The 14986-nt window shown below is 38.7% G+C and overlaps 1 protein-coding gene across 1 annotated transcript in view; it reads left to right on the plus strand.

Moving 5' to 3' along the window:
* Positions 1-14986, plus strand: part of LOC117329017 (phosphoribosylformylglycinamidine synthase-like) — a 59707-nt gene that overhangs the window by 34697 nt on the left and 10024 nt on the right. The window contains 5 exon segments of the mRNA XM_033886694.1: positions 2668-2848; positions 3392-3475; positions 4280-4435; positions 5939-6055; positions 10242-10399. Of these exon segments, the coding sequence (XP_033742585.1) occupies positions 2668-2848; positions 3392-3475; positions 4280-4435; positions 5939-6055; positions 10242-10399 (696 nt within the window).

A 14986-nucleotide genomic window follows, 5' to 3' on the forward strand; every position in this document is an offset into this window, starting at 1 on the left:
TGTTGGATTTAATTTTACTGTGGATAAAGTAGATAAATCTGGTGTTGGATTTAATTTTACTGTGGATAAAGTAGATAAGGTTGGTGTTGGATTTAATTTTACTGTGGACAAAGCTGGTGTTGGATTTAATTTTACTGTGGATAAAGTAGACAAAGCTGATGTTGGAATTAATTTTACTGTGGATGAAGTATATGATGCTGGTGTTGGTGGTCATTATGGCAAATAATTAGATAGGCTGTGTGACACTGTTCATGGACAACTAGCCTGTTGTCAGGGTAATAACAGAAAACTCGACTATTGTCAGGGTATAACAGAAAACTAGACTGTTGTCAGGGTAATAACAGAAACTAGCCTGATGTCCGGTTAAAACAGAAAACTAGCCTGTTGTCATGGGTAATAACAGAAAACTAGCTTGATGTCAGGGTAATAACAGAAAACTAGCCTGTTGTCATGGGGTATAACAGAAAACTAGCCTGTTGTCAGGGTAATAACAGAAAACTAGCCTGTTGTCAGTGTAATAACAGAAAACTAGCCTGTTGTCAGTGTAATAACAGAAAACTAGCCTGTTGTCAGGGTAATAACAGAAAACTAGCCTGTTGTCAGTGTAATAACAGAAAACTAGCCTGTTGTCAGGGTAATAACAGAAAACTAGCCTGTTGTCAGTGTAATAACAGAAAACTAGCCTGTTGTCAGTGTAATAACAGAAAACTAGCCTGTTGTCAGGGTAATAACAGAAAACTAGCCTGTTGTCAGGGTAATAACAGAAAACTAGCCTGTTGTCGGGGTAATAACAGAAAACTAGCCTGTTGTCAGGTTATAACAGAAAACTAGCCTGTTGTCAGGGTAATAACAGAAAACTAGCCTGTTGTCAGGGTAATACAGTGCAACTTCCGAAAACCGAACCTTCTAAAAACCGAACACCTCTGAATACCGAACGAATTGACATTGTACGGAATTGGTCCTTCTTTATTATAGTATTAAAAAACTTCCAAATACCGATCCCTCTGAATTCCGAACACCGAACTGATTTTGTGTCAGGTTCCTGTTAAAATATAGCAAAAATTACTTCTGAAAACCGGCCTTACCTGAGCGAATATGACACGAGGTCAGGCCAGTCAACCGTGAAACAACAACCGTGACGGGTATTGTGTGAAGCTTTATTGTCTCGGGACCTACGTATGTGATTTGTACAGGTATCCAATATATATCCCAAGGGGGCATTATGACGGATGCCTTGTGTATAATCAACACAACAATTATGAAACAATGCCACACTTCATTGAAGCGCGTCGGTTCGTTTATCTTCTCAATGCAAGTAGAGCTAGAAGCCTGAGTTTCGCATTTAATCTAAATGAGGCCCAAAGGGGGTTGTTTTCGTAAATGAAGCCTGTGATATTTTTTTAGACAACAGCGATGTCGGAAATACGACCAGCATCATCTGATCAATTGTAATTGATATTGAAACAAAACATCTTCACACCCTTTAATATTAGTCGATATGTAAAATATTCCGTATTGGACTATCGGCCCCATCCACATAACGGAAGCTTCACCGGATGTAACAAAATGTAGGTCGATCGTAAAGTGTAGTTGTACATGTGAAAATACTGTTTAAAACTATAGTTATAGTCATTTGCCTTTCTTATATATTCTGCAATAGATACATTGATTAACTTTCATAATATGCATATTATTCAGACAAACCAAATATTGTCTACGTGATACCGGCACGGTTTGTAATCGGGTGCATTCTAATAAAACCATCGTCCGACCAATTATATCCGGAATTCGACCGGTCATTTTTCGATCAACTTCTCCAAACCGAACCCTCTGTAAACCGAACAAATAGTCATGTCCCATGCATGTTCGGTTTATAGAAGTTCCACTGTAACAGAAAACTAGCCTGTTGTCAGGGTAATAACAGAAAACTAGCTTGTTGTCAGGATAATAACAGAAAACTAGCCTGTTGTCAGGGTAATAACAGAAAACTAGCCTGTTGTCAGGTTATAACAGAAAACTAGCTTGTTGTCAGGATAATAACAGAAAACTAGCCTGTTGTCAGGGTAATAACAGAAAACTAGCCTGTTGTCAGGTTATAACAGAAAACTAGCCTGTTGTCATGGGTAATAACAGAAAACTAGCTTGTTGTCAGGATAATAACAGAAAACTAGCCTGTTGTCAGTGTAATAACAGAAAAATAGTCTGTTGTCAGGGTAATAACAGAAAACTAGCCTGTTGTCAGGGTATAACATAAAACTAGCCTGTTGTCAGGGTAATAACAGAAAACTAGCCTGTTGTTGGGGTTATAACAAAACTAGCCTGTTGTCAGGGTAACAACAATTATAAATGCATCGTACTGATTAATTTCATCATGAACACGGGTGCAGTAATACCTAGCAGAGCTGGATGTATTTTGCCATTGTTTCAGTGTTATCACTTGCACTGTGGTGTTACTAGAGTGGGAATATCACCATTATAGATTTCATATCAGTCTGATAAAATGCTGTTTAAACGAATGCTTTAAAAATATTTTATCTGTGTCAAGAAAAGAATCTACACTTAGTCTAGGTCGCATTCATTCGAAATTTATGTCTCAGATCCTGGAGGATACATATTAACGAAATTCCAAGATACGGTGAAACCTACTGTAGTACTGTTCTGTTATAGGACATCAAGGTAAGTGGTAACTGGATGTGGCCAGCTAAACTCCCCGGGGAGGGGGCAGCCCTGTTTGATGCCTGTTGTGCCATGTGTGATGTGATGAGAGAATTGGGTGTTGCCGTTGACGGGGGAAAGGACTCGCTCAGTATGGCTGCCCGTGTCGAAGGACAGACTGTCAAGGCCCCTGGTATGTTATCAATTAAAACCAACATTTACAACTGATTTTATATGTCTGAAGTATTTAGGATATTTTCTCCTTATCGAGAGCTGTAAGCAATAACATGTATGTTTCATTTAATTTTAAAATACATTGTATATAATTTTTTTGGTCAACAGTTGTTCGTTGTCAGATTTGTTGTCTGCCAAAAAAGGCTCCAATTTTTCCAGTGGAATTGTAATATTTATGATCTTTTGTGACTATAAGTCAGAGTTATGAAATATTTCATGAATGGGATTGAAATATTTATGGTATTATGTGCCTTGGTGAGAGTTTTGAAATATCTTGTGAATGGTATTATAATATTTGTCGTATTTTGTGACTAAGTCAGAGTTATGAAATATTTCATGAATAGGATTGTACTATTTATGATATTTAGTGACTTTATGAGAGTTTTGAAATATCTTGTTAATGGGATTGTGATATTTGTGGTACATTTTGTGCCTTGGTGAGAGGTTTGAAATATCTTGTGAATGGGAATGTAATATCTGTGGTATGATACATTTTGTTTAGGTACTCTGGTTATTTCTATGTACTGTGGATGTCCAGATATCACCGCCACCATCACACCGGATCTCAAATGTCCACAGGGAAAAGGTTGGTAACTTAGTATAATGTAAATAATATGATCTAACATTAAATGGCTAAACTCTTATCACCCAAACCTTCATGTTCAAGCCTTCAGTTGTTTACATGTTTCGAAATACAGGATTTTACAAGATTTTAATTAGTCAGTTGGGCTACTGGAATTTCAAACCACTAACCTGGCTGGATAATCTACAAGTCTGGGACCCTTATGTTCAAGCCTTGTACAGGTGTCCTGTTGTATGTTTTAATTGATACAGGTGTCCTTTTGTATGTTTTTATTGGTACAGGTGTCCTGTTGTATGTTTGTTTTAATTGATACAGGTGTCCTGTTGTATGTTTTAATTGATACAGGTGTCCTGTTGTATGTTTTAATTGGTACAGGTGTCCTGTTGTATGTTTGTTTTAATTGATACAGGTGTCCTGTTGTATGTTTTAATTGGTACAGGTGTCCTGTTGTATGTTTGTTTTAATTGATACAGGTGTCCTGTTGTATGTTTTAATTGATACAGGTGTCCTGTTGTATGTTTTAATTGATACAGGTGTCCTGTTGTATGTTTTAATTGATACAGTTGTCCTGTTGTATATTTTAATTTGTATTGGTGTCCTGTTATATGTTTGTTTTAATTGATACAGGTGTCCTGTTGTATGTTCTAATTGATACAGTTGTCCTGTTGTATATTTTAATTGATACAGGTGTCCTGTTGTATATTTTAATTGATACAGGTGTCCTGTTGTATATTTTAATTGATACAGGTGTCCTGTTGTATGTTTTAATTGATACAGGTGTCCTGTTGTATGTTTTAATTGATACAGGTGTTCTGTTGTATGTGGACATAAGTGAAGGGAAGCATCGACTAGGAGGGTCAGCCTTGGCTCAATGTTACCAGCAGATTGGAGAAACAACACCGGATTTGGAACAACCACAAGTTCTGTGTCAAGCATTTGATGTAACACAACAGCTCCTCAAAGGTAGATACAGGTCCCATTGAGATGAGATTAATGGAGAGAAAATTCCAACGAGTGATCAACATCAAGTACATACGGTAACAATGATATATTAGCTTGCCATGACAAAGTGAAGGTGAGCTTTGTCTATACCGTCGGCGTCAGCTTCGTCCGTAAACAGCTAGGTTAAAGTTTCTCTTTAACAGTGTTGTATCAATACTTAATACAGCTTGGGTATTTGCCATGTGTGTTCCTTGTCACAAGATCTTTCCATTGGTACTACATCTGTGGACCTGTTGACCTTGACTGTGACCTTTAGCCTACTTTTAAAGTAATTCCAAATGTCAATCCATGTCGTGAACGTCTTACAGCTTTGGTCATTCTCTTACTGTACACCAGTAGTATATCCAGTAATTTTATAGATATGAGATTTCCTTGTCTCGTCCTACAGTTGAGATGGGGATACCTTACATATAATCATTTTATGACAACCTGGCAACAGTGTAATCATGTTTTAAAAAGTAAGGTCAGCAATGCGTTGCATTGAGGTGACATAAGCATTGTATACATCAGGTCAACAGGCTAGAGGAAAAAAATCATCTCCTCTGGACTGAAAACAGGGAATCTCAACCTTTGACAAGTCAAACATTCGACAAGCTTTGTGTTTTTAACTCAAGATACTCCCCCTCACGTTGAGATCCCCTGTAATTATCTTGCCATCATGTGTTGAAAGAAAGGATAAAGATTTTACAGAGCTGTCTGCAGTCGGTGAACTAACGTGTGTCCCATTGTCCGGGTGATATCTACTAATTCAGCATCATATCGTCATTTTGTATGTGTACCTTCAGATGGAGGAGTGTGTTATGCTGATATGAGATCTCTTACCACAGCTGTTATGTAGAGTTATGGCTTTTCGTTTCTTTATGTTTCCAAGCTTTGTCAAAAGATTGATTGATTGTGGTATTACTATGCCTTATTGAATATAATCTTAGCCCCGGAAAGAAAGTCCATGGAAGCTGTTATGTACTCTACAGCTACAGCATGGTCCGTAGACAGCTAAATGGTTTTTATAAAACAGTGTTATTAATGAGGATACAGTATAGATATTTTGATGTATATTACATGTAACAAGATCTTTCTAATTGGTATTACATTTACGGACCATGACCTTGACCTTTGACCTACTTTAAAAAAAATGTACCATATTATATTAACTGTATGGGAAAGAGCTTTCATATTTGACATGTATGTTCATTGTCACAAGATGCTTTTGGCCCTGACTCCGACTTACTTGTAAAAATTCTGAATTTCAAATCACTTGGCAAGCTATGTTGTCTTCTGACAACTGTTTTTTTCTATTTTAATTGCCATATCAACTATTTTACTGAGGAAAGGAAAATGTGCTATGATGTATTCAGATGAAATTGACATTTGTTCATTCTAAAAACTATCAATAAAGACTACATACGTTTAAGGAGTTAGTGTGCAGGTTGTAGCACTTTTCTTTTTTCATCTTGGAATTTTCAGATCGTAAAATCCTTAGTGGACATGATGTGAGTGATGGTGGACTGATTACCTGTCTCCTGGAGATGGCATTTGCTGGCAACTGTGGTCTGGACTGTAACATTCCAGTGTCTGATTCAGGTATGTATTATGCAGGAAGTCTTTATTATCTAATCTTATAACTTCTGGTATAATGAGACATATCAGTCCCCATTACCATTGGCACTTAATGACTCCAATTGTAAATGGCATTAAAACAATACAAAATAACTAGTAAAACCACTATGACCTTGGCTGTTGCAAGGAGTCATTTCCTCCTTACCAACCCTACAAACACTAGTAGTCCAGAATTTGTTTTATTTTGTTTAACGTCCTATTAACAGCCAGGGTCATTTAAGGACATGCCTGGTTTTGGAGGTGGAGGAAAGCCGTAGTACCCCGAGAAAAACCACCGACCTACGGTCAGTACCTGGCAACTGCCCCACGTGGGTTTCGAACTCGCAACCCACCGCAGTCTACCCCCTTAGTAGTAGTCCAGGAGAGAATGTTATAAATGATAACTGAGAAAGCAATTATTATCCCCTCGCGACGAAAGTCGGGGAGGGGATATAGCGTTCCCTTCGTACGTACTTACGTAGTACGTACGTATGTTCACTTTTTGTCAGCGCTCTTGCGACTTCATTTTTGAACGGATTCTGACGAAACTTCATATATGGGTCCAGCATGGGAATACCTCGAACGAGTTCGTGTTTCAGGGTGCCAAGGTCAAGGTCAAGGTCAAGGTCACCGTTACTATTTATAGAAAATCGTTGTCAGCACTCTTGCAACTTCATTTCTGAACGGATCCTGACCAAACTTCATATATGGGTCCAGCATGGGAATACCTCGAACGAGTTCGTGTTTCAGGGTGACAAGGTCAAGGTCAAGGTCACCGTTACTATTTATAGAAAATCTTTGTCAGCGCTCTTGCGACTTCATTTTTGAACGGATCCTGACCAAACTTCATATATGGGTTCAGCATGGGAATACCTCGAACGAGTTCGTGTTTCAGGGTGCCAAGGTCAAGGTTGAGGTCACCGTTACTATTTATAGAAAATCTTTGTCAGCACTCTTGCAACTTCATTTCTGAACGGATCCTGACCAAACTTCATATATGGGTCCAGCATGGGAATACCTCGTTAGCCCATGCCTGATAATAAGCCCATCCATGTCTATTGCAGTTCAGTGCAAATGACAACTGATCTTATTTCAATGTCCTGCAATAACCCCACCCTCCATTTTGCGTCAGAGTTCATGTGTTAGCACGCAAGGGGATTTGTATCGTTTGCGATGCCTTGTTGAATTATGATTAAGATAAGTGGTCCAACAGGTAAAATGGATTTCCCATTGTATTTTTTGTCATGGTATTGTGTTAATTGTGTTGGGCGACATTCTATTTATCTATCACCCAAATTGTATTCATATCGACTGTATACTACCATTTGGTAACAGTTCAATGCTTATATTTACATTCATAATTTTATCTTATTTACTGTAGCTTAAGACGCGTTTAAATTTGCCGCTTCTCCCATCACTGACGTCATCAAGTTCAAATACCGGAACAGCCGAAATTTCCAGAAGGAATAATATAGTCCCTCATTTCGTTATCAATAGCAATCACATGAAATGTTTTTTGCACAATTTGGCTTTATATTATATTTTATAAACATTTGTAGATATCTTCAAATTGTTCACATTTGCATAATTTCTGATTGTTTAAAAATAAAGCCGTTTTTCGGCGCAATGATATACGGTTAACATTTAGAAGTGATGCGGCGTTGAACGGGTATTGCACAGGACAGACTCGATTCCTCGGAAACACTTATGTTTCATCGACTGGATTAACGTTATTTTCAGAGGAATATCATCTCTTAAATTCTAAATGAACATCGTCTTGACAGTAGGTGAAAACGATTCTAAGGATATTTCATTAGAAACAGAATCCAGTCTAACCAGCCATATCAGTGTCGCTAACTTAGCAGACGATGTTCAACTTCACAGGGGCTCGAGTTTGGAGTAAGGTAGGCCTTTGACATCAGTGAATAACCACAACTATAATTCAGTATGCATACACAACCAGAAACCATGTCGATACTGTCAATTTTTCGCAAGATTTTTTTTAATAAATGCTGGACTTTAAATGTTGTCGTGTCTAGCATTTCTGACAATTCGACAACGAGCCCCTGTGTGATGACTGACAATTTGATTCCTTCCTATAGGCCTAGATCAGGAATATAGAGCTTATAATAATTTTATGTCAAGTCGGTCGACTTCATTTTTGTTATTATTAAATTTTACTCTCATAACTTGCGTTGCTTTTTTGTAGTGGTTTATGTAGATAAATGCCAGCATTCGAAAGCTCTCTATACCGAATGTAACTGTGGACCATTGTTTTAACCTATACCTGAAGCTGTATTCCTACACAGACCGAATCACTGTAAATTGTAGTATACAGTCTCATGAATACAATTTGGTTTACTAACGACATATAGTCAAATGCAACACAGAATACAAACACTAGTAGTCCAGAATTTGTTTTATTTTGTTTAACGTCCTATTAACAGCCAGGGTCATTTAAGGACATGCCTGGTTTTGGAGGTGGAGGAAAGCCGTAGTACCCCGAGAAAAACCACCGACCTACGGTCAGTACCTGGCAACTGCCCCACGTGGGTTTCGAACTCGCAACCCACCGCAGTCTACCCCCTTAGTAGTAGTCCAGGAGAGAATATTATAAATGATAACTGAGAAAGCAATTATTCAATTATGATTAAGATAAGTGGTCCAACAGGTAAAATGGATTTCCCATTGTATTTTTTGTCATGGTATTGTGTTATACATAAACTTTTAAAATGATGTTTGTTGTTTATATATAAACTCTTGGCCCATCTCACTTTATAATGTGCATGCCTTTTGCTGTTTTGAGTTTTCCAATATTTAGGTAGTGTTAATTACAGTTTCAGTAACTCAGCTGGCAGAGCATGCTTATTTCTAATTTAGAATGGTGATACAGTAAAACACGGTTATAACGAATCCCAGGGAACCAACTGAATCAGTTTGTTATATTGATAGTTCGTATGTTTGTGTATTACAATTTTTTTTTTTTTTTTTTTTTTTTAACTTTTCTAAAAGCTGTATGAAAATATTAAAACAAAAATATAAACAAACAAATACAAATTAAAAGCGCTGCTATTATTTTATTTCCTCTTCACATGTTTTCACAATTCACAATAATCACAGTCGACTGGTGTTTATTTAAGTCAGTTATAAGTTTTATTTCTGGCAAAACTTTTCGCGTGAGGCAAGTGTGTACAAAGTACTAAAAGCATCTGACGTATCATTTTGAGACTCCAGAAAACAGCTTATCATGTCAATAATCACTCGCCGTAGCACCGCTGAGTACGGATTTTTCCTCCTCTGTCTCTATTTTCTCCTCGTCTTCACTGTCCAAAACATTCAGAACGTCTTTTACAACATTACTTAAGAAATCGGTCACAGTGACCTTGACCCCGGCAGCCTCATTTTCACTAGCTCTCAGTCGCTTGCATTTGATGATAAAGCCATTGCGAAACATACATGTACTGTAACTGTGTACACACACGCTGAGACATCTAAGAATGGATTAACAATTAACTCAACATAAACATCGATCAAACAACTCACTTTATTCAGTAGTCATCGAAAACACAACTCACCAATTCAATAGCCATACAAATATATACCCTGAAATGTGCCCTCGGGCGCCTCTCGGTGACACGGTCGTGATCGCCAGCGCAAGACTTTCCGACTTCAAGAAGATGGGTTTGTACTAAAGAGTTAAACTTACACAGAATTTTAGTCAGAAGGGGCCACTAAATTGGTTCATTATAGACAATATTTCCCTATGTGAAATTCACAATATAATTATAGAATTACATAGAAGTAAGAGGGAGAATAGCTGGGGAATCGGAATCAGTTCGCAATATCCATAAAATCGCTATAAGCGTGTTCGTACTAGACTTGTTTTACTGTATTGTTAAAAAGACAATATTCTGAAGAACATTTATGTTTATGTTATAAAAATTGTCTTTGTGATGGCTACGTAGCGGTCGAAACATGTTGACGACAGCTAGACTAGTAAAGAAGATCACTTTCCTTGGATGTTGCGAAACATTTATTTCTAGCAACTGACTAAATATATATTAAACTAGTCATCCATTTATAGACATGTTTTCTGAAATATTGTGATTAATACTGCTATTACTGTAATTATACTATCTTCTCTCTCATCAATTAATCACATCTATTGTAGGACATACAGATCTTGATGTTTTGTTTGCGGAGGAGCTTGGCCTTGTATTAGAAGTACAGGAAAAATATCAACAGGAAGTCCTTGAAGCATATTCAGCACACAATGTTCCTTGTTATTTGATTGGTCATTCACAAAGCAGAAAAAAAGATATGCCAACAGTAAGTTCTTGTTGCCAATAAACAATGATTGATTTGTAATGGAGAAAAAAAAATCTGAATTTTTTTTTTTTTTTAAACAATATTATAATCCACTGACTACTCCCAACTCACCACAAAAAATATTTTTTCTGTAATGTTTAATGGTGATCATTTTCACAATTCATTTACTCCCCTGTATATATATGTCTGTTTGCATAGCTGGCTTCCCGTAGGCAACATTCTAAATATTGTACCTGTTAAATTGACTGATATGCAGAAATAATGAAGTACATTCATAAACAGGTACACGGATAAGACCCTAAAACATAAAGGAATAAAATCTATTATTGATTTATTTCACAATTGCAAGCAGGTGTAAATAGCTGCTCTGTATCATATACATTAGCTGGTAATTATATGATGTTTACCTGCAAATATAGCTCTGTCAATTTAATCTACCTTAAAAGACTGTTCAGTACTATAAAATCAACCCTTTTATAGATATGATTCCGATATACTTCTTCAGACTAGTAGATATTATTTTTGCCAGCTTCTCTCTTCTCAGGATTTGGTTACAACAAGGGAAGTACCTCTGAACACATACATGTCCACACTTTATCCTGTAAAATTAGTAGAAAAAAAAGTCAAACAAACCAGTGCATGGCATAAGCTGCCTCACAACGTGTACATTCAAATTCACTTTACTTTCTTCACTGAATTTTTCTTTGGCTGTAGGAATACTTTCTTCACTGAATTTTTCTTTGGCTGTAGGAATAATTTTTTTCCTGTTTGCCTAGCAACCCTCAAATATTATGTCTACCTATTACTATGCACTTGTATTAGACTAAGTAAACTTTGTTTACTGGTAAGTCATGATCGCCATTTAAAAAAAAAAAAAATTATAATTTAATGGGGAACACAAATAACAAATTTTAGCCCTGACCATTCTCTGTTTTTAGCTCACCTGGACCGAAGGTCCGGTGAGCTTATGTCATGGCGCAGCGTCTGTCGTCCGTCCGTCTGTCGTCCGTCCATCCGTCCGTCCGTCGTCCGTCAACATTTGCTTCAAATCGCTACTAGTCAAAAAGTTCTTGTTGGATTTTGACCAAATTTGGCCAGAATCATCATTGGCAGAAGGGGAACAGATTTTGCATAAATGGTGACTCTGACCCCCGAGGGGCCAAAGGGGCGGGGCCCAATAGGGGAAATAGAGGTAATTCCTTTAAATCGCTACTAGTCATAAAGTTATGAAAGGATTTGAACCCATTTTAGTCAGACACATCCTTGGGGGAAGGGGAACAGATTTTGCATAAATGGTGGCTCTGACCCCCAAGGGGCCTGAGGGGCGGGGCCCAATAGGGGAAATAGAGAATTTCCTTTAAATCGCTACTAGTCATAAAGTTATGAATGGATTTGAACCTAATTTAGTCAGAAACATCCTTGGCAGAAGGGGAACAGATTTTGCATAAATGGTAACTCTGACCCTCAAGGGGCCGGAGGGGCGGGGCCCAATAGAGGAAATAGAGAATTTCCTTTAAATCGCTACTAGTCATAAAGTTATGAATGGATTTGAACCCAATTTGGTCAGAAACATCCTTGGGGGAAGGGGAACAGATTTTGCATAAATGGTGACTATGACCCCCAAGGGGCCAAATGGGCGGGGCCCAATAGAGGAAATAGAGGTAATTCCTTTAAATCGCTACTAGTCATAAAGATATGAAAGGATTTGAACCCATTTTAGTCAGAGACATCCTTGGGGGAAGGGGAACAGATTTTGCATAAATGGTGGCTCTGACCCCCAAGGGGCCTGAGGGGCGGGGCCCAATAGGGGAAATAGAGAATTTCCTTTAAATCGCTACTAGTCATAAAGTTATGAATGGATTTGAACCTAATTTAGTCAGAAACATCCTTGACAGAAGGGGAACAGATTTTGCATAAATGGTAACTGTGACCCCCAAGGGGCCAAATGGGCGGGGCCCAATAGGGGAAATAGAGGTAATTCCTTAAAATCGCTACTAGTCATAAAGTTATGAAAGGATTTGAACCCATTTTGGTCAGAGACATCCTTGGGGGAAGGGGAACAGATTTTGCATAAATGGTGGCTCTGACCCCCAAAGGGCCTGAGGGGCGGGGCCCAATAGGGGAAATAGAGAATTTCCTTTAAATCGCTACTACCCCGTGGTAGTCATAAAGTTATAAATGGATTTGAACCTAATTTAGTCAGAAACATCCTTGGCAGAAGGGGAACAGATTTTGCATAAATGGTAACTGTGACCCTCAAGGGGCCAAATGGGCAGGGCCCAATAGGGGATATTGAGGTGATTCCTTTAAATCGCTACTTATCATAAAGTTGTGAATGGATTTCAATTCAATTTGGTCAGAAACATCCTTTGAGGAAGGGGAACAGATTATGCATAAATGGTGACTATGACCCCCAAGGGGCCAAATGGGCGGGGCCCAATAGGGGAAATAGAGGTAATTCCTTTAAATCGCTACTAGTCATAAAGTTATGAATGGATTTTAACCCAATTTGGTCAAAAATATCCTTGGGGGAAAGGGAAACAGATTTTGCATGAATGGTGACTATGACCCCCAAGGGGCCAAATGGGCGGGGCCCAACAGGGGAGATAGAGGTAATGCATTTAAATCGCTACTTATCATAAAGTTATGAATGGATTTTAACCCAATTTGGTCAGAAACATTCATGGGGGAAGGGGAACAGATTTTGCATAAATGGTGACTCTGACCCCCTAGGGGCCAAAGGGGTGGGGCCCAATAGGGGAAATAGAGGTAATTCCTTAAAATCGCTACTAGTCATAAAGTTATGAAAGGATTTGAACCCATTTTGGTCAGAGACATCCTTGGGGGAAGGGGAACAGATTTTGCATAAATGGTGGCTCTGACTCCAAAGGGGCCAAATGGACGGGGCCCAATAGGGGAAATAGAGGTAATTCCTTTAAATCGCTACTAGTCATAAAGTTATGAATGGATTTGAACCCAATTTGGTCAGAAATATCTTTGGGGGAAGGGGAACAGATTTTGCATAAATGGTATTTCTGACCCTCAAGGGGCCGGAGGGACGGGGCCCAATAGGGGAAATTGAGGCAATACCTTCAAATCGCTACTAGTCATAAAGTTATGAATGGATTTGAACCCAATTTGGTCAGAAATATCCTTGGGGGAAGGGGAACAGATTTTGCATAAATGGTGACTATGACCCCCAAGGGGCCAAATGGGAGGGGCCCAATAGGGGAAATAGAGGTAATTCCTTTAAATCGCTACTTATCATAAAGTTATGAATGGATTTCAATTCAATTTGGTCAGAAACATCCTTGGAGGAAGGGGAACAGATTTTGCATAAATGGTGACTATGACCCCCAAGGGGCCAAATGGGCGGGGCCCAATAGGGGAAATAGAGGTAATTCCTTTAAATCGCTACTAGTCATAAAGTTATGAATGGATTTTAACCCAATTTGGTCAAAAATATCCTTGGGGGAAAGGGAAACAGATTTTGCATAAATGGTGACTATGACCCCCAAGGGGCCAAATGGGCGGGGCCCAACAGGGGAGATAGAGGTAATGCATTTAAATCACTACTTATCATAAAGTTATGAATGGATTTTAACCTAATTTAGTCAGAAACATCCTTGGCAGAAGGGGAACAGATTTTGCATAAATGGTAACTCTGACCCTCAAGGGGCCGGAGGGGCGGGGCCCAATAGGGGAAATAGAGAATTTCCTTTAAATCGCTACTAGTCATAAAGTTATGAATGGATTTGAACCCAATTTGGTCAGAAACATCCTTGGGGGAAGGGGAACAGATTTTGCATAAATGGTGACTATGACCCCCAAGGGGCCAAATGGGCGGGGCCCAATAGGGGAAATAGAGGTAATTCCTTTAAATCGCTACTAGTCATAAAGATATGAAAGGATTTGAACCCATTTTAGTCAGAGACATCCTTGGGGGAAGGGGAACAGATTTTGCATAAATGGTGGCTCTGACCCCCAAGGGGCCTGAGGGGCGGGGCCCAATAGGGGAAATAGAGAATTTCCTTTAAATCGCTACTAGTCATAAAGTTATGAATGGATTTGAACCTAATTTAGTCAGAAACATCCTTGACAGAAGGGGAACAGATTTTGCATAAATGGTAACTGTGACCCCCAAGGGGCCAAATGGGCGGGGCCCAATAGGGGAAATAGAGGTAATTCCTTAAAATCGCTACTAGTCATAAAGTTATGAAAGGATTTGAACCCATTTTGGTCAGAGACATCCTTGGGGGAAGGGGAACAGATTTTGCATAAATGGTGGCTCTGACCCCCAAAGGGCCTGAGGGGCGGGGCCCAATAGGGGAAATAGAGAATTTCCTTTAAATCGCTACTACCCCGTGGTAGTCATAAAGTTATAAATGGATTTGAACCTAATTTAGTCAGAAACATCCTTGGCAGAAGGGGAACAGATTTTGCATAAATGGTAACTGTGACCCTCAAGGGGCCAAATGGGCAGGGCCCAATAGGGGATATTGAGGTGATTCCTTTAAATCGCTACTTATCATAAAGTTATGAATGGATTTCAATTCAATTTGGTCAGAAACATCCTTTGAGGAAGGG

Source organism: Pecten maximus, chromosome 6, assembly GCF_902652985.1.
Source record: "Pecten maximus chromosome 6, xPecMax1.1, whole genome shotgun sequence".
NCBI classification, from domain to species: Eukaryota; Metazoa; Mollusca; class Bivalvia; order Pectinida; family Pectinidae; genus Pecten; species Pecten maximus.